Source organism: Sarcophilus harrisii, chromosome 4 (genome assembly GCF_902635505.1).
Source record: "Sarcophilus harrisii chromosome 4, mSarHar1.11, whole genome shotgun sequence".
NCBI lineage: Eukaryota > Metazoa > Chordata > Mammalia > Dasyuromorphia > Dasyuridae > Sarcophilus > Sarcophilus harrisii.
In genome coordinates, this window is record NC_045429.1 from 334,989,258 (window position 1) to 335,009,653 (window position 20,396).

Here is a 20,396-nt window from a genome sequence, read left to right on the forward strand (position 1 = left end):
TTGAGAGAAGGGGGCAGGAGCCAGAAGGGAGAAGACTCAAGTCTCTCCAACTGGTCTGGATCTTATCTCACTTTTCCTTATCCCTTTAATGTCAGTTGAAATCTAGCATCATGGAGATCTTCCTGACTACCCTGCCAATCTATCAATCCTATACTTAGGTGTGGGGGTAGGGCAGAAAACAATGTCCCAAATAAGAGAACAGAAACATAGGGAAGGGCAGAGATTTAGGACTCCCCAGACACTCAGTCACCTAACAAATGATCTCAGACAAAGATCCCAGAGGGACCCTTTGGATAGAATGTAGAGACCCCACCCTGCCCAGACCAAGACAGATCCTACAAAGCAAGGGCTAGGATTACTTCCTAGATACCCCTGAGCAGAATCAGTGGGAATATTTTTTAATTTTATTTTTTACTGGGGTAGGGGAATTACTTTTTTCAGGTCCTACATAGCCTGAGAACTATGTCAATCTGTGGTCATGATCCTGCCAACCATTCATCTTTTCCTCCTACTGCTGATGATGGACATGGGGAGTCCTATGCCCAGTGCCCGGGCACCTCCCCGGGGTTGCTATGTAGCAGAGGAAGCTGGTGAACGTACATTCCGGTGCAGCCAGGCTGGTCTAGTTGCTGTGCCTCTAGGCATCCCAAATGATACCCGCAAACTCTACCTAGATGCCAATCGGTTGGCATCCGTGCCTGCTGGTGCCTTCCAGCATCTTCCTGCCCTGGCTGAGCTAGACCTGTCACACAATGTCCTTGTCCGCCTCTCAGATGCTGCCTTCCAGGGTCTGGGAAACACCCTGAGATACCTGGATCTCTCTGCCAATCAACTGACATCTGTGCCTGCTGAGGCCTTTAGAGAACTACAGACCCAAGTGAATCTGTCTGCCAATCCATGGCGCTGTGACTGTGCCCTTCAGGAGGTGCTGAGATGGGTGAGGCTGGTGCCAGAAACTGGGGCGGGCATTGTCTGTGGGCCAAGTGCCCGGCCAGAGCTGGTGGGACGGGAGTTTCTGTCATTGATAGAAGAAACAGAAATGTGTGGGACCGGGAGAGGTGGGACCCGGCGAGGCACAGATGCTGCCCTGCTTGTCACCATGGGAGGCTGGTTGGCACTAGTGGTGGCTTATCTTGTTCACTATGTGCGGAGGAATCAGGAAGAGGCCCGTCGTCCACCAAAATTGCCTCCCACCGTGCCGGCCCACTCCGAGGATTCATCCATGCTCAGCACTGTTATTTGATGCTTCCATCATTCCCTTCCCTTTCACTCCTCCCTCCCACTTTCTGCTTCTCCATCCTTCCCACCGTAGACCCCTTGTGTTCCTAATGTTGCTGTCCCATCTACTTCTGTCTCTCCTCTGTCCCCTCCTGGCTGACTCTACCTCCCTTAAGTATTTACCCTCTTCCCTCCCTACCTCCTTTCTCCTCTCACAGTCAGCTAAACCTTAGTCTCTCCTACCCCAATCTCCCATACTCAGCTTCTCCCTTCCCCCAGCCAACTCTAGTTCCAGCCCTATCCCCCATGCAGAACCCACCTTCCTGTCTTAGTTCTTATACACAGGGCTGTCCTTGTCACCTCCTTGTGAAACAAGAGAGCTCATCATGAATCAGACTGGAAGAGGGAAATGGAGGTAGGGGAAGATATGGGTATGTGGTCTGATAAGCCTCCCTTCCCCCCATCCCTGATGTATTAGAAAACATTCAATAAAGGTACAATTTGTGGCTTCTCAAATATCTTTCCCATAGTTCCCTGTTGTGGTGGACAGAGCAAAGAGGATTGGCTTACAGTTCCCCTGGTAACCTCACCTCCACCCCTAGGGCCTCCATGCTGTATCTCCTCCTCTCCTCCCACCTTCTACCTCCTGATACTAGAGTCTATTTGAGCAGGGAAACAAGAAACTTGAACCAAGTTGTGAATTAATGATGATATACTGGGGAGTCTTGGGGGATGGGAAATGAGAAAGTATGCCCAGATACTGAGCAATAAAATGAGATTGGGAATTTAACTATGTTTCCTCTGTTTACCCCTCACATCATCTTAGCAACCTGGATCCATCCAGTCTCTCCAGTCTTGGAGACAAAAGAGAAAGCAACAGGGGAAGGACCAACATTCCTTATCTTCTCCCCAGGGGAACTGAAGAAGGGGCGAGGATTGAACTCTAAACTAATTCTGCTTAGAGTTTAACAGAAGTTTCAGAAGACTCTGGGTAGAATTGACTGCCAGTGAGATGAAATGACCCTTACAGTTCCTTGGCGGCATCTCAAAATGCCTTTTCCTCCCCACCCCCTGCATCCATAAATTGTTTCTGAAAGAAGGGCTGTCTCTGGACGGCTTGTGGGTGCCAGTGATGGAAACCAGAGATAAGGACCATCTTCTCAGTGTCCCCACCCTATGTAGGATACAAGTTTATGGGTAGAGTCAAGGAGTAGGAGTTCATGAAAGATGAAAATCTGGTTCCTCCCTTATCACTTAATTTCTATCCACTCTCACCCACCTCTGACTCCTTTCTTCTTGACCTCTTTTCTGATATCTACACCCACACTCTTTTTGTTTTTGGACTGTCCCACCCTCCCCCCTTCCAAAAAAAATCATATCCAATCTTTTGAGTGAATGGGCTCTGTATCACTCCTGATTTCTTCTAAACTGACCAAAGAAGGGATTGAAATCTTCTGTCTCCTCCCCTGTGAAATAGTAGAAATCTAATGGCCCATTCCCCACATGGACTTATTCAACAACTCAAAAATACCAAGGACCTTGTATTCTCTTGGCTCACAAATAGGTTGCACTTATGACCAGCCATTTTGTTGCTCTTTCTCAGGAGGAAAGGACATGGTCTTTTCATGGGCACTCTTTGAGTGAGATGCTGTCTTCCTCTGCCCTGTACCCCCCTACCATGTAAACACTGTCACATTCACCTCCTCCTTCCAGTGCCCTTCCCTTCCCCCTCCCTACTTTCTGGGAAGTGGACTGTGTGGGAACATAAGGGTGGGGACAGGTGGGTGCGGCAATTTCTCCACTAACAGGGACATCAGAAGGCCCATTTGTTGTGCCCATCATACCTGAGAGGCATCCAAAACCAACCTCTTAGAGGTGAGCCTGGAATCTGCAGTAAGAAGGATCCCCTTCAGTCTGAAGTCTTACTCTGAAGCCATCTGGGCATTTCTAATCTCCTAAAGGTGAGCTGGGAAAGACATGGGATCCAATAATTGAGAGAGAGTTCTTTGGGCTTGAGGGTGCCAATGTCTGACTTAGACCTTGGGGTGGGGCTCAGTAAAAGAGATAGGCTTTGGGGAAATATATGGGAAAAGATATCTCTTTGCTTTTTTCTCCGTAGGTGCCCAGATTAAGACCTGTGGAGTACAGGGACTGGGGAGGTGGGAGTCAGAAGCAACCAATTCAGTTAAGTCAAAGAAGCCAGACAAAGCTCTATGCCATTCAAGGGCAGGAGTAAGTGGGAATTCTCCCAAAGTGGGGCAGTGAGGATCAGATGTGGGAGAATTTGCTTCTCTGAGAAGGAGGGGCCAAGAGTGGGCTGAGGTCGTGGATGGTGTCCAGCAGAAAAGAGAAGCACAAAGTGCTCTTCCATCCATGATGTGCCTGCCCAGTTTTAGGGAAAGTCTCCCACAAAGACTAGGGGAAAAAATACAAGGCTAAGGAAAATGGGGGTAGCCAAGTAAAGCCAGAGATAACCTGTTCTTGCTCTGTTCCATCCTCCAACATTCCCTGCCAGGTCTTAGGAATCATGGCTCCTGTATTTCGAAACACCACTCAAGCTTTGGTACGGCAACTGGATCCAACAGGGGACCTGATTGCCACAAGCAGCATCATTGATGTCTCACGTTTCCGGCCTTTCTGCTTGGTGCGGAGGAAGAGGAAGGGTACACTCTTTTGGGGAGCCCAATATGTCAAGACAGATCTCTCTCTCAGAGATATGCTGGAGCCAGGAATTAAGCTGCCAGGTATAGTCATCCATAATAGCAATTCCCCTACACACACACATACACACACATATACCCCTCTTCCATGATCAGGAATACAGCATCCATACAGAAGATGCTGGAAACGCATGTACTACATATACTGCTCTTAAGCCATTGCATTCATGTAAAGAGATAGGAGAAGGAGAAAAACCGAACAATTATTTTATTCAATTGCCCATCTCCTCTTGTCCTTAAATGCCAATTTCTGGGGCAAAGTTCTGGTACCAGGCTCACTGCAGCTCCTTTGGGGCTGACACATATCCCTAGAAGAAGCAGATTGGCCAGTAATGCTAAAAGCTATAGGCTTTCATTGTGGGCATATTTTAAATCACAAATATGCAATGTTGCTTGGTGGATAGAGTCAAGAAAGGCCTGGGTTCAAATCCCATCTCTGATCCATATTGATTGTATGACTTGGGACAAGGCACAATCTCTGCATGCTCCAGACTACCTCTGAGCTACAGAGAAGGTGCTAATCTATCCTGGCTCAAGATGTTTTCTCAAAAGGAACCTTCCTTATGCTGGTGAAATCACAAGTCTGGTTCCAGACACTTTAACTTAGACAAGGAAAATCATAATTTCAAGCCCAAGTCATGGGACAGTCACTAGAGGGACCTCCTCCGTTCCCCCGCCCCTCCCCCCGCTCTGTGCCTATAAGACCTTGGCAGGAGGAAGCACACAGCCAAGTCAGGCCAAGTTCTCCTCCCTGCTGCTTTCAATGTGGGAACACGTGGGCTCCATCCTTCACACATCAGGGCAACTCAGTACCCCAGGGAAGGCCAAAGGTTGTTCTTTTTGTTTTGGGTTTGGTGTTTTAGAGGGGAGGGTCGCATTCGGCACATCTGATTGGCTGCCTATTTCTGAAATTACAGGGAGGCCCGAGGGATTGGTCGTAGCTGCCTTTGTCAATTAGGGCACGGACTGGGATGTTTCTGGCATAGCTACACTCCACATATGGAAAGGGGAAGGGTAAAGAGGGATGAGAAGGGGACAAGCCGGGCAGGGAGAGCAGAGAGAGGCTCCGTGGGGCACCCCCAGGGGCATTCAGGTCTTATGGACCTCAAAGCAGGGAAGCTCTCAGACAACCACAGTCGCTAAGAAGGGAGTATGGAGAAAGAAGCAATAAGGCGAGGATCCAAGGCACTGACTTGGAATATTATCATAGCTAGGAGTGAGCATGAATTAAGTGCACACTATGTCTATTAGTAGCAAGCAGCTGCAGAAAAAAGGAACAACTGGAGTGGGATGGGACGCAATCACAGCCTAGTTCCCTCTGACTGCCACCACCCTTAGTTGAAAGGAGAGGTACTTTTTTGTTACATAGAAACTTTCTCTTGATGTCAGGGTCCCTGATTTCTGTCTGCTTCTTGGGGACCACTGGTATAGCTATATCCTTAGGAAAGAGAGGGAAGGGAAAAAAGGAGGAAAGGAGAGAAAAGGGAAGAAAGAAATGAGAGGAAGAAGGGAAAAGGGAGAGAAGGAAAGGAGGAGCAACCAAGATGGAGGTCATCAGGTCCATGTACTCATGCATTCTGTTCTGGCCTTTATTCAAAGTCTATTTTTTCTTCTTTTAAATAATAACCCACAACAAATTAGGAAAGAGCCTGTTATTGGCAAGTTCACTTAGATAAGGTTAGACATTAGATTGGAACTGTGACTTTACTGGTATAAGGAATTCCCCTATGAGGAAAATCTTTCTACCAATGTTGGTTGGCATTTCTCTTCTACTTGCCATCTTAGAGAATTGCTTAGAACTCTAAGAGGTTAAATGACTTGCCCAGAATTACATAGTCATGATATGTGAGAGATAGGAGTTGAATCCAGGTAGCAATAAGGAAAAGAGATGGCTGACAGCCTGAGTTAGAAAAGAAAAAGGAAATTCAAACATAGGAGGAAAGGAAATTCATACATACATCAGAAAGCTACCTGGGATCATTTAGTATATGTTTATATACCCAACATCACTCAAAATACAGTACTATGTCGGTTAAATTGTATTTAGTATACTATATTTAATAGTGTGGGAAGTGTGAGGCAGATAATTTTAAAGGTGGCACGATGGGTAGAGTGCAGGACCCAGAGTCAGAAACACTCCTCTTTGTGAGTTCAAATTCAGCCTCAGATACTAACTAGCTGTGTGACCCCAGGCAAGTCACTGAAGTCTGTTTGCCTCCATTTCAACATCTATAAAATGAGCTAGAGAAGGAAATGGCAAATGACATCAATATCGTGCCAAGAAAAACTGAAATGGAGTCACTGTCAAACATAACTGAAAACAACTGAACAACAACCCTAACGAGTGTTTAAGTAAAATATAAATTTCTATTTTTAAAGGTATAAAACATCATCTATTCAGAAAACACACCTCTCCAGAAAGACCTCTTCTCAGTTCAACAAATACTTATTAAGCATTTTCCATCTGTAAAGTTAGGAAAGCAAAGACTAAAAAAAATAAATAAATATAAAAGCCCTTGCCCTCAAGGATCTTATATTTAATAATAATAAATAAACAATTGCTAAGAGCTGGACACATAAAAAGAGGCAAAAGATACCTACTACACATCAGGCAGTATGCTAAGGGCTGGGAATACAAAAAGAGGCAAAAGACAGTCCCTGCCCTAAAGGAGTTTACAGTCTAACAAGGTAGTCAAACTGTAAACAAATATATACAAAGCAAGCTATATATAGGATTAATTTGAAATAATAAACAGAAGGAAAATAATGGAATTAAGTGGAGTTAAAGCAGACTTCCTATAAAAGTCTATTTGGGGCTTAAAGGAAACTAAAGAAGTCAGTAGGAAGAGTGGAGGTTGAGTTTTCTAGGGATGGGAAACAGCCAGAGAAATGTCCAGAGCCCTGATGAGGGGAAGGCAGGAACAGCATACATGTAAACACATAATATGATATATGGTAGAGTGAGATTGGAATAAATGAAAAGTTTAAAGTTCAATAGGAAAACTTGAAGACAAGAGAACACTTTTTGCTTTCAATTGAGAGAGTGATCCTTAAAAGCTTCATGGAGAAAATAGCACCTGAGTTAAGGCAAGAAGGAGAAAAAAGCCATTTCAACAAGTAGAGATAAGGATGAAGTGTTTTCCAGGAATAGAGTCTAACCTAAGTTAATGCATGCCAACAGGAGATGGTAGGATATTATCAAGGATCAGCTAGAAGTAACGATTAAAAAAATGAGTATTTGAAGGGGAATCTATGGAATGAGGTTAGAACGATGAGTTGGATCCACACTGTGAAGGGCATTAAAAGTCAACCATAGGATCATGGACCTAGGATGGGAAAGGATCTCAGTGGTCATCTGATCCAACTATCCAATTTTACAGATGGGGAAAATGAGGCTCAGTGAAGTGAAATAACTTGTCTAAGATCACACAACATCTCTGAATTAAGATCCTCTGACTTCAGACCACTGTTCAATCCACTGTACTATGTTATGACAATATATACACATATATACATAATACATAAATATATATGTTTGTATACATATAAGACTGACTCCCTCTTGCTTATAGGAATATATATACACATGTATATGTATATATGCATACATACATACACATATACACACATATATATTTCTCTATAAAGAAGAAGGAACCAGTTAAAGTTTTTCTAGATAAATAACATGATCAGAACTGTTCAAGATAAACTGGAGAGGGAAGAAACTAGATGCAGAGATACTAGTAAGGAAGTTGTTATAATAGTCTAAGTGGCTTGAGATGAGGCAATTAGGTGGTACAGTGGATGGAGCTCAGTGTCTAGAGCCAGGAAGATTCATTTCCTGAGTTCAAAACCAGCCTCAAACTCTTACTAGTTGTATGACCCCAGGTAAGTCACTTAATTTAGTGTGCCTCAGTTTCTTCATTTGTAAAATGAATTGGAGAAGGAAATGGCAAATCACTGTTATCTTTGTTAAAAAAAAAAAAACTAAATGGAGTCACAAAGAATTGGATACAACTGATAAATGACTGAACCAAACAAAAGGAGACCTCCCAGAGAGGAGTGAGAGAAGGAAGGAAGAAAAGGGAACAAGAAAAAAAAGGGAGGAAATTGAGAGAGAGAAAGAGAAGGGAAGAGAATGGGAAAAGAGAGAAAGGAAAGAGAAAGGAAGTAGGAAGAAGAACAAAGAAAAAGAAAGGGAGGAAGGGAAAAAGGAAGAAAGGAGGAATAAAGAGAAAAAAGAAAAAGAGGAGGGGAAAGATGGAGGAGAGGGAAAAAGAAAGAAGAGGGAAAGTGAAGGGGGACAGAAAGTATATGTAGCCTTTGAGAAACAAATTGACATGAATGATAACAGAGAAGAGTTTTAAGTCTAAATATGGGCAAGAATGGTGATGTCATCAGCCCAAAGAGAGAAAAGGGGAGAAAGGGTAAGCTTAATAAAGGAAATCATGATCTCCCTAACGTTTCCAGTTAGCCAGTGTATATTCATTTCTCAGCCAGTGTATATATATTTCTTAGCCAAAGTATATTCATTTCACTGTACAGTATAGGCAAATTATAGCTACAAACTCATGCCACTCAACAGCTGATATAGGACTAAATCATAAAATGGTAGCTCTCAGATGGTTCCTTCATTATTCGCCTTTTAATTCAGAAATTCTTCCTTTAGATCTGGTATTCTTAACCAAGGATCTCTGACCTTATTTAAAAAAATTTTTTTATTAAATATATTCTATTCAATATAACTTGTTTTCCTTTGGAGCACAATGTGTTTTATTTTATGCTTTTAAAAACATTCTACTGAGGACAAATCCATAAAGCTTTATCACAATGCCCAAAGTCCACAACACAAAAAAGGTTAGTTAAAAACCCCCACTCTAGGTCATGATCTTTTGGGATTTTCATGCTTATGACTGACTAGCCTGCTTCCATACTTCAGTGAAAGGCTGAAGTAAACCCATTATAGTTTCTGGAGGTTCAGGAGCCATTCTCACTTAGATCTCATGTCTAATTCCTATCAATCTATTATCTAATTAACATTTTTGCACTGGCCTTAGGAATCCTACTTTCTTGTCGTCCCTTCTGTACCCTAAAGACAGGCTGTTCAAATTCCCTTACCCTCAAATTTGACTCACCCTATATTTTTTTCTCTCCTGACCTCTTTGCCCTTGGAGGAAGAAGGGGGCATTTGTTACTGGGAAGAAATCCAGGTACTTTTTGGAGGAGATGAATTTGGAGCAAGGTAATAAAATGAGCTATGGGTTCTCTATCTGGCAGCACCAAGAAAAGACACAAAGATCACAATTCAGGGGAACAGTGAAGGAAATATGCAGGCTGGAGTGAAGACAGAAGCCATTGGAATACCCGTAAATATCACTGTGTCTGCTGGTGGCTCCCATAAAAATTCCTTGGAGATTCAGAAGCTCAGCATTCTGAATGAATTGGAATCCTTAAAGAAATGGTAAGACCCAGGTTGGGAAGGAATGGATGAAGGGTAAATTATAAGAGACTGGCACAATTCCAATGGGCTCCATGACTGCCTTCTTTCTACAAACACAAGCTTGCAAAGACGAAGAGATAGCCTGATACAAACAAAGCCACAAATACATAGGTTTTCTTAAATTCAAAATGTCACAAATTTTCATGTACACACAAAGACACTAAATACAGACACTCAGAGAGACCCCACACATAGGCATCTGTGAATAATTAAGAATTAGTCTTTATATAGTACAATAAAGATTAAAAAGCATTTTGCCTATGTTATCTTGCTTGATCCTCACAGATCCAGGAAGGTAAATTCTAGGATTATCCCTGATTACCATTGAAGAAACCAAGTACGAGAAAGATTTGATGACTTGGCCAGGAAGAGTCTGAGGCAAGATTCAACCTCAGATCTTCCTGACCTCAAGTCCTTCACTCCTCACTGTACTATCCTGAGGTCATATGATGAATTCAGAGACACATACATCTTTCAGGCAAATCATGTGTGTCAAGATAGTCTCAGCTCTTATGGCAATCACTCACTGACTGTCTTGACTTTCCCTGTAGTCTCTGGAGTCTAGGAGGAATAGGGAAGGGATAATTCAGAGCAGAACAGCTAGACAGCAGAGGAGATACTTGGGAAGAAAAGTTGCTGTCCATCAGCAGTCACAGAGACCAATGAACACCATGGTTCTCCTTCTTCCAGGAAACTGAAAAAGCCAGAACCATCCTTCCTGAAGAAGCTTCGGGAGCGTGGAGAGAATCTGTATATGGTGACAGAGGCAGTGGAGACGCTGAAGGATGCCAAGCTGCAGCAGGGGAAGAAAGCTGGAGCAGACATTTCTATACCTCTCCTCACAGCCATGGGGCTCAAGGTGGGAATTCTGACATTTTTGGCTCCTTTTGGAGCTCATCCACATAACCCAAAACACTGGAAAAACCATAATAAAAAGATCCATTACATATATCAGGCCCTTTCCCTCAAAAAATCCAGGCCTTTGGCTTTCTCTTCTTAAAACTGCCAGTCCTATAATCCTTTTCTTCGGTCTTCTTAATGTTATTCCTAATTTATTAATTACTAATAATTACTTTCTAACATTCCTCCAGCATGATGTACACGACAGGACATTAAACTTGGGATTCAGGAAGACTCCAAATGTTCAAATTGTGCCTTAGATACTTACTAGCTATATAACCCACCTTTCATAGGAAGCCTTCCCTAACCCCTCTTAATTCCAGTGCTTTCCTTCTTTCAATTATTTCCTAATTCATAGAGCTTACTTTGTATATACGTGTGTGTTATCCCTTCCATTATTAGATTGTGAGCACCTTAAGGATGAGCACTATCTTTTGTCTGTTTCTGTAATTCGAGTTTAGCACAGTGACTGGCACATAGTAGGTTCTTAGCAAATGTTTGATCCCTGGGAAGCCATGCAATCTCACTTAGGGGAGCAGCTAAATGGTACAGTGGATAGAACACAACTGTGAAGTCACGAGGGCCTGTGTTAAATCCAGCCTTAGACACTTATGATCACTTAACACCAATCACTTTCTCCCCAAATTTAAATGAATAATCTCGCTTGGCCTCAGTAAAATAAGCTGTTAGATTTAATGGCCTCCTTGGTCCCTTCTGGCGCAGCTATACAGTGGTATAGTAAATAAAGTGCACCAGGCCTGGGGTCAGAAAGACTCATCTTTAGACTTTAGACCCCAGGGTCACATAGCTAGATGATCCTGGGCAAGTCTCTTAACTCTGTTTGCCTTAGTTCCTCATCTGTACAATGATCTAGAGAAGGAAAATGGCCAACGACTTCAGTGGATTTAACAAGAAGATCCCAGATGGAGCTACAGAGAGTTGAACACGAATGAAACAACAACAAAAATGGTCCCTTCCAGCTCTAAATCTATAATGTTAGGAGAGGAAGAAGTAAACATTTAATAATTATCTCCTATGAATGAGACAGTGTACTTACACTTTACAGATATCTCATTTGGTACTCACAACACTCCTGTGAAGTAGATTCTCTTCAGTTGAAGAAACTGAAGGAAACAGAGGCTAAGTGACCTGCCTGCAGTCAAAGCTAGTGTCTAAGGATGGATTTAAATTTAGGTTTTCTTTGGTCCAGATGCAGTTCTCGGTGCACTAGGGCGCCATCTTCCCTGATTAGATTTTCCTGACTGCCCAGTTCTCGGTGCACTAGAGCGCCACCTAGCTGCCCCATCTTCCCTGATTAGATTTTCCTGACTGCCCAGTTCTCGGTGCACTAGAGCGCCACCTACCCGCCCCATCTTCCCTGATCAGATTTTTCTGATTGCCCAGTACTCTGTGCACTAGGGCGCCACCTAGCTGCCCCATCTTCCCTGATTAGATTTTCCTGACTGCCCAGTTCTCGGTGCACTAGGGCGCCACCTAGCCGCCCCATCTTCCCTGATTAGATTTTCCTGACTCTGCCCAGTTCTCGGTGCACTAGGGCGCCACCTAGCCGCCCCATCTTCCTTGAGTAGATTTTCCTGACTGCCCAGTACTCTGTGCACTAGGGCGCCACCTAGCTGCCCCATCTTCCCTGATCAGATTTTTCTGATCTCGGTGCACTAGGGCGCCACCTAGCCGCCCCATCTTCCCTGATTAGATTTTCCTGACTGCCCAGTTCTCGGTGCACTAGAGCGCCACCTAGCTGCCCCATCTTCCCTGATTAGATTTTCCTGACTGCCCAGTTCTCGGTGCACTAGAGCGCCACCTACCCGCCCCATCTTCCCTGATCAGATTTTTCTGATTGCCCAGTACTCTGTGCACTAGGGCGCCACCTAGCTGCCCCATCTTCCCTGATCAGATTTTTCTGATTGCCCAGTATTCTGTGCACTAGGGCGCCACCTAGCCGCCCCATCTTCCCTGATTAGATTTTCCTGACTCTGCCCAGTTCTCGGTGCACTAGAGCGCCACCTAGCCGCCCCATCTTCCCTGATTAGATTTTCCTGACTGCCCAGTTCTCGGTGCACTAGGGCGCCACCTAGCTGCCCCATCTTCCCTGATTAGATTTTCCTGACTGCCCAGTTCTCGGTGCACTAGGGCGCCACCTAGCCACCCCATCTTCCCTGATTAGATTTTCCTGACTGCCCAGTTCTCGGTGCACTAGAGCGCCACCTAGCTGCCCCATCTTCCCTGATTAGATTTTCCTGACTGCCCAGTTCTCGGTGCACTAGGGCGCCACCTACCCGCCCCATCTTCCCTGATCAGATTTTTCTGATTGCCCAGTACTCTGTGCACTAGGGCGCCACCTAGCCGCCCCATCTTCCCCTGATTAGATTTTCCTGACTGCCCAGTTCTCGGTGCACTAGGGCGCCACCTAGCCGCCCCATCTTCCCTGATTAGATTTTCCTGACTCTGCCTAGTTCTCGGTGCACTAGGGCGCCATCTAGCCGCCCCATCTTCCTTGAGTAGATTTTCCTGACTGCCCAGTACTCTGTGCACTAGGGCGCCACCTAGCTGCCCCATCTTCCCTGATCAGATTTTTCTGATCTCGGTGCACTAGGGCGCCACCTAGCTGGATAAGTTACTTAACCCTGTTGGCCCCAATTTTCTCATCTGTAAAATAAATTGGAGGAAATGTCAAACCACTTCAGTATCACTGCCAAGAATGCCTCACAATGAGACACGACAAATGAATAAGAGGCTCTCTCCATTCCACTCCATCCCCTCACTCCTGTATTTCCCCAACCTGAGTCCATCTCTTCTCAATTCCTCTCCTATTTCCAATACTTCTTAGCTGTGTGACTTAAGACGAGTCAGGGATGATTTGAACTGATTCTAAATCTAGCACTCTTTTCACTATAAAAACTTTAAAATAGGCCAACTTGTCAGAGAAAAGATAAGGGCTCGCATGAGCTCTCCTCCAAACTCCTTTAAACACCGTTAAATAATGTCCTAAAAAAATTTGGGGGTGGTAAACCCACAAAAAGACAATTCGAAATACTTTTCTAGACAAATACAACTTAGGCTGGCAGGAAAACTCTGGTGCACCTAGGTGAGAGGGCAGGCCATCCCCTTACTAATAACCAGGATCCAGCACAGACCAAGGCCCATCAAACTAGGAGCAAACCCTGGGAGTCACTGACTCATCAGCAGCAGTTCTGGAATTCTCAACCCACAGATGGTTAGGGCATCAAATAATTGATCAGAAGAAGATTGCAGGGTCTTTGTGCTGGCACTGGAACAGGACTGTTGCTTTGCCCATATTCCGATCTGGGTCACAGTCCTGGGAGACAGTTCTAGGGTGAGAAGGAGCTACTAGCTCATCAGAGCTTGTAGTAACAGCAGAGCAAGGACCCTCCTTACATTTCCAGGGCAGAAAAGAGTGCTTGTTATCACTCAGGGACCACAGAGCATGGGCCAAGAGGGTAGTGAAAGCACCTGTCTTTAGGTCACACCACCTTGGAAGAACTGAAAATTTATAGGCCCTTAGAAGTATTTCTGAAAACAACTGCACAAAATCCCTGAAGCTCAGGATAGTACATCTTCCATTCTGGAAGCAGAGCTATACTTGAACAAAGAGTTAAAAGTCAAGAAATGGCTGGAAAAATGAGCAAACAGAAAAAAATTCTGAGCATAAAAAGTTACTGTGGTGACAAGGAAAATCAAAACATTCTCAGAAGAAGACAATAAAGTCAAAACTCCTACATTCAAAGCCTCTAAGAAAAATATGGATTGGTCTCAGGTCATGGAAGAGTTCAAAAAGGATTTTGAAAAATCAAATGAGAGGTAGAAGAAATATTGGGAAGAGAAATGAGAGTAATGCAAGAAAATCGTGAAAAAAGAATCAATAGTTTGTTAAAGGAGGTACAAAAAAAATACTGAAGAAAATAACACCTTAAAAAAAAAAAAAAAGACTTAAAAGAAAGCACCAAACTAGGCCAAATGGTAAAAGACATACAAAAATCCAATGAGGAGAGTGGCTTGAAAAGCAGAATTGGGGGGCTGGGGAGTGGGAAAGACACAAAAATTCATTGAAGAGAAAAACTCCCTAAAAAGTAGAATTGTTCAAATGGAAAAGCATAAAAACTCACTGAAGAAAATAATTCCTTAAAAAAAACCCAACAATCTATATGTGTGTTAATGTATTTCTTAATCATAGAGCATTATGTAAATATGTTATGATTATGATTCATAATCTTTTCTTTCTCTCCTTTTCTTGCCTTCCTCCAGGGTTCCTTTAGCTTCAGTACCATCATCCATGTCTCTCTGGGCTCCATCCTAGCCTTCCGACTAAGGCAGCTTGTCATTGGAGAGAAAAATTGGGGTATGTTGCAGCAAAGTGAGGAGGGAAGAAAGAAGGAAGCAAAACCGTCTCCCTATCAGGTCATTGAACTTCAAGGATCAGTCCCCAGAAGACCATTTACCTCCTAGGTTTCTATTCTTGTCCTTTTCCCCCTAATTCCCCAGAGTCTATAGCCCAAAGTTCCATTGAGACCTTTCTTTCCCCATTCCTTTACATGTTGACTTCAGAACTATAGGTCCTCTTCTCCCCTTGTCATTAAGCACTCCTAGTCTCCCCATCTTCCTGGTAGATTCCTAAACAAAGCAACCATAACCCTTGCTTTCTCCTTCTCTATCTACTACAGACATCTCCTATCTCAAAGATAAAAAGCTGAAAACTTTCACCTCCACTGAAGGTGGGTATGGCCAAGGGGCTGCTCTCCCTTCTCTTTTTCTATAATATGATTGAGCTAAAAGGAGCAGAAAAAATCTCAAGCAGGGAGAATTTGCATAGCTCCTCAAGTTCTGGAAGTGAGGAAAAAGCTGCAACGAAGGTGCTCATTAGCCAACCATAAGGGAGGGAAGGAGATGGTGAACTCAATTTCACATAAATACATAGAGATGGTGAGTGGGATAGAGGTGGGGGAAAGCAGGGCACAGTGAGGAGGAACCAGAATTCTTCTGCAGAAGCTTCTTAGGCCATTCTGCTGCTTCCCCAAGCTACCTAGTGAAGAAAAGGGGTATAGAGGTTAAATTAGCATCTGCATTATTAATCATTGCTCTCTCTTTGTGTTTGTCTTCTCTGGCGTGTCCCTGACATTGCTTCTGCTTTTGCTGAAGAACCCAAACCCCAAACAAGTAAGAAGCTGAACTGTCACCTCCCTTTACCACCAGACTCTGTCTAGGGAACTAGGGTTGGACAGTGAGGGAGTTAGAAAGCCAACAAACAAGAGTTGCTATCTCCAAAAGCCCCAATTCAAGAGAAGGAAGTGGGACTCTATCTACCCTACTGCTATCCAAACTTCCTTTAAAACAAAAGCCTTGAGGGGTAGAGTTGGAAAAGGAAGAAAGAGAAAGAAAAGAAGAAAAAGAGGATAATGTTGAAGAGACAGGAGGAAGGAGAGGGAAATAGGAAAGAGGAGGAAGTTGGAGAGACAAAGAAAGAGGGAGAAGAGAAAGGGGAAAGGGAGAATGAGGAATCACTGAGGGAGGAGGGAAGAGGACCACACTGGGGGCGAGAGGAAAGCTACAAAGGGGCAGAGGGACTGAAAATGTAGACAGAATGCTTGGCTGCATGGCAGAGGGAAAGTACTGGATGATCAGATGTGTATGGAAAGCTACTGGCTGAATGAATAAATGCTGGGGGGATTCTGGACTTAGGAACTAGTCCCAATCACTATGTTTCCAAAGTAGGGTTACGGGCTGAGCCTCCCTCCAAAGAGCTCAGGGGATTCGAGGCACTTCAGGCCGAGGTGGAGGCAGATGCCCATTTTGAAGATCCTGACGCTGGAACAAAGTGCACTTCTATTGAAGGCTCTCCTTTGGCTTCTGGGCCAGGCCAAAGCTCTGCAAGAGTTGGAGGACCCGGTAAAGTGGGCAAATACAGGAGTGTGGGGTGTAGGTTAGGGGGTGGAGTCAGCTTCCCCCCATGCTTGAAAACTTATAGATAGGCCCCAAAGAAGGCAGGTCCAAAGAAAGGAAACTAAGCTCCCCATGTGATGGAGACCCCCCATTTTAAAAAGTCCTCTTTTGGAAAAGGAGAGATGATTCCTATTCTAGAACAGCTTTTCTGTCTCCCCTGTTGTGGAAAGGGGTGAGAACTATCAAGACTCATCCACTTTCTTCAGTAGGCCTTTCCTAGCATACCCCCACTGCTAACACTGCTCAGATTACCTCTCATTTATCCTCTGTATTTTGGATGGACATCATCATTTGTATCCCAATAGAATATGAGTTCCTTGTGGGGAAATGTTTATCTGCCTTTCTTTGTGTCTCTGATACTTATCACACTGCCTGGCACACTATTAATCCCTTAAAAAATGTTGGTTGAATTGTTGGCTATCTCTTTTCCAGATGAACCGAGCATTGGACCTTGAGGAGCCAGTGATCCAAGGATTCCTGGGAGGTCCTGGGGATATCATTCTAGCCAAGCTGCAAGATATCTCAGGAAAACTCAACCCCATCCTAGCTGGGAGTTTTCTCTACCTGTTAGGAGCACTCCAAGGTAAAAGGAAAGTTGGGAGCCAAAGGCAGTCTCACTGGAATAGCCTTCATGGAACACATTTCTATGATGCCTGTGTTTGAACAGTGACTGTAGCTCACATCATTGCTCCTTCCTCCCACTATGAAAAAGGGCAAACAACTGAGCCTTTATCCTCATTGTTCCCCTATCCCACCTGCCCCAAGTATGGTGCCTTTCCTCCTTCCCATGTCTCAATGGATAGCACAGCTCCAGTTCTTAACCAAGGCCACTGACCATCTCTAGTTACTTAGAACTGACTCAGTGGTTCTTTCAGACACTGACCCCCCCCACCCCCCACCTCCTTCTCTGATCCTTCCTTCTCCACTTTTTTCCTGCTCCTTGGCCTATCCCCAGAGCTGAGTGAAGAGCAACAACAACTGCTGGCCATGTCAGTGGAGAAGAGGATCCTTTCCCAACAGCTGGAGCTGGTAAGGATTAGGAATACTGACAACAGGAATCAGGTTTTAGAGCAAGAAGAGGCCCAGGACATCAAAGGCCATGTGTAAGTGCCCAAAGAGGTGGCCTGCTTTGGCCAAGGTCCAGGATCTCCTTAGTAACTGAGATCACATGGCAGCCATTCTCCCTCCAGAGAGTCTAGCAGAAGCAAAAACCAGGATCAGAGATTTGAAAGGGTGAAGAAGAATAAGAATAGGGCTGGCTTTGGGATTCAAATTTATTACAAATAATCCACAAAATCATGGGGGTACACATTCTACTCCTACCCTCTACCCACCAGATGAAGACCATCCTGGACCAGAATTTCATTCAAACTGAAGCGGGACCATTCCGTCTTCATTGTGAGCTCCTCCAGAGCTTCCAAGGCGAGGAACTGACTGTGACCCAGGCCCTGATAGGTCTCTGTGGCCTCAATCTACAGGGTGATGGTCCCCTTTTTGCCTGGGAGCCTGATGCCCTGCCTCCCCTCTGCGCCCTCTATGCTGCCCTCTCTGTTTTTCAAGTATTATCTAGAAACTCTTGGTTTGGCAGTCCTTTCACCCAAGTTCATAATACCTTGACACACTCAGGAATAGGAAAAGGAGAGTGGAACTCAGGGACCAACCTTGGGGGGATAAGGAAAATGGAATGGGACTTGGGGAACTGGAGGGAAGAGAGAATCCGCCCTCCATTCCCTGAGCTCAGCCTAGATCTTGAAAAGTTCCACCTGGGGTCCACTTTGCAAGATAAGGGCTTAGGGGACCTGGCTTCCCCACAGAGTATGAAACTCAGGGCCTCCAAAGAATCAGAGAGTTTTTCTTCAGTTAACCAAGAAATGGAAGAGAATGTCAGCTCCCACACCAACTTGCTTAGTAAGGGGTTTGGCAAAGCTGGGATGTTTCAGGGGAGAGAGACCCTAGAACTTTTGCCTGCAAGGGAAAACATAAGGTCCTCAGTGTTTGGTCTAGATGGTGACAAAGGCTTCTTCACCCATTCAAACCTGCTGATGAAGGGGGGTCAGAGCCCAAAGATGACAGCCATGAAGGCTGAGACAGCAATGGCTGCCGAGTTTGATCTCCATGCTCAGTCTCTACAGGTTGAACACCATCTGCTAAGACAGAGGTTTCACAGCAGCTTGGCTTCTAAAATGGATTTTGGGATGGGGGGAAGACCCTTAAAATTCTTCTAGAGACTGAGGTGAGAGTTATAAGAGCTATTGTCCAAGAAACAAATTATAGAGGGATGTTTGAGGGATAGCTCTGAATCAGAAACCTGGAGGGAGATGTGGGTGGGGAAGGCCTCCTCTTTACCTAAAAAATCCAATTTCCTAAAGAAAGCGCCAAATTCACATAAATCCTATGGAGATCTTACTCCTTTCTGTGTTATTTCTTCAGTCAATTAGCATTTATTAAGCACCTACTGGGTTCCAGGCACTGTGCTAAGGTTTAGGAAAATAATGAAATAAAAGATAGTCCCTGATTTCAGAGCTTACAATCTACTGGGGTAGACAACATGCAAAGAACTAGGTACAAAGAAAGCCCAATCCCAATTATAATCATCTCTTTGGATTTTGGTGAGAAGTGATCTCTAATTGCCATTTTCCCCAAATGTTTCTCTCACCTCACCTGACAAATGGAAATCCTCCCGTTTCCCTTTCCCCCCAGAAAGATGAACACGTATAAGAGTAAAGTTTCTCAGGGTGCCACTGCTGCCACCTGCTGGGTACCCATTTTTATTTGGGTCAATGTTGAGAACCTTCCCTAAGCTCTTGGTTTTTTCCTCTCATTTTTTTCCTTTTTATCTTTATTATGAGGGAGCAGAAACAAACAAATAAATGAGAAATTGCCAAAAATAAAAGGAAAAAATGAGCAATTATGTGATTTTTTTTTTGGTCAGTCTTGTTTATGCTTCTCTGGTACAGAAGAGAGTAAGAAGCACTCCCCAGACTTTCCCTTTTTACTGCTGGTTCTCCTATCATACCCCACCTACCATTCCCCCAAAGCCTCACCCAAGGCTGGACATTGGTTATTCAGTTCAGTGACTGAACCCTGAACTGCCACCAGAGGGAACTGAAGAGGATGTACTTCCCAAGAGATTGAGGTTAAAGTACTGACCAGTATTTATACCAGGAATGCAGGGCTGGTTCAATATTAGGAAAACTATCAATATAATTGGCCATATTAATAACCAAATTAACAAAAACCATATGATCATCTCAATAGATGCAGAAAAAGCATTTGACAAAATCCAACATCCATTCCTATTAAAAACACTTGAGAGTATAGGAATAAATGGACTTTTCCTTAAAATAATCAGCAGCATCTATTTAAAACCATCAGTAAGCATCATATGTAATGGAGACAAACTGCAACCATTCCCAATAAGATCTGGAGTGAAACAAGGTTGCCCACTATCACCGTTACTATTTAATATTGTATTAGAAACGCTAGCTGTGGCAATAAGAGCTGAGAAAAAAAATAAAAAATAAAGTATTGACCAGTCCTTCCAGAAGACTGGACTATTTGTCCCCCCACCCCCTGAAGAGTAAGAGTCCTAAGCATCTGAGGCCTTCCTGGAGGGAAAGGTCACCCTCACCTAGCTTCCTGAATTCAATCACTGTAACAGGGCAAAAGAATTTTCTTATAGAGTCTAACTTTAAATTCCAGTCTTGGAAATGTAAACAATGGAAGCTGGAAGGAGCTCCAGGGTCCTCAGAGAAATCATGTGAATTTCTCTGTAGGGATCCAGCAAGTGTCAGAGATGGGATGGGGAGAGATAGATAAAGGATTCTGAGAAAAAGAAACAGCTGGTAATAGAGAAACTTACATGGTCTGAGAAAGAGATTAAGACAAAAAGCAAGGGTCCAGAGCAACTCCATTTCGAATTTAACAAAAAGCCTTTAAAAGTCTATTATGTGCTAGGTAGTATTCTTTACTTTCAAAATGAGAAATGTAGTCTCACCTGAACCCTCACCCCATGCATAACCTCAGACCTCTGTCCTTAAGCTGATGCTAAGAGTCATGGGTCATCACAGAGGTTAGCAGAA

The 20,396-nt window shown here is 44.1% G+C and overlaps 2 protein-coding genes across 2 annotated transcripts; both read left to right on the forward strand.

Moving 5' to 3' along the window:
- Positions 1–384: 384 nt before the first annotated feature.
- LRRC3C (leucine rich repeat containing 3C) lies at positions 385–1,486 on the forward strand. Its single transcript, XM_003768302.2, has one exon. It carries the CDS (start codon positions 479–481, stop codon positions 1,241–1,243), a length of 765 nt encoding a protein of 254 aa, XP_003768350.1. The 5' UTR covers positions 385–478; the 3' UTR covers positions 1,244–1,486.
- Positions 1,487–3,372: 1,886 nt separating this feature from the next.
- On the forward strand, positions 3,373–19,197 carry LOC100925970 (gasdermin-A-like). The gene is given in 10 exon segments (XM_012548309.2): positions 3,373–3,962; positions 9,216–9,399; positions 10,129–10,297; positions 14,623–14,716; positions 15,039–15,089; positions 16,054–16,156; positions 16,158–16,260; positions 16,747–16,897; positions 17,270–17,343; positions 17,652–19,197. Coding segments are annotated over 10 exon segments (2,034 nt in total). The 5' UTR covers positions 3,373–3,745; the 3' UTR covers positions 18,540–19,197.
- The last annotated feature ends 1,199 nt before the right edge of the window (positions 19,198–20,396 follow it).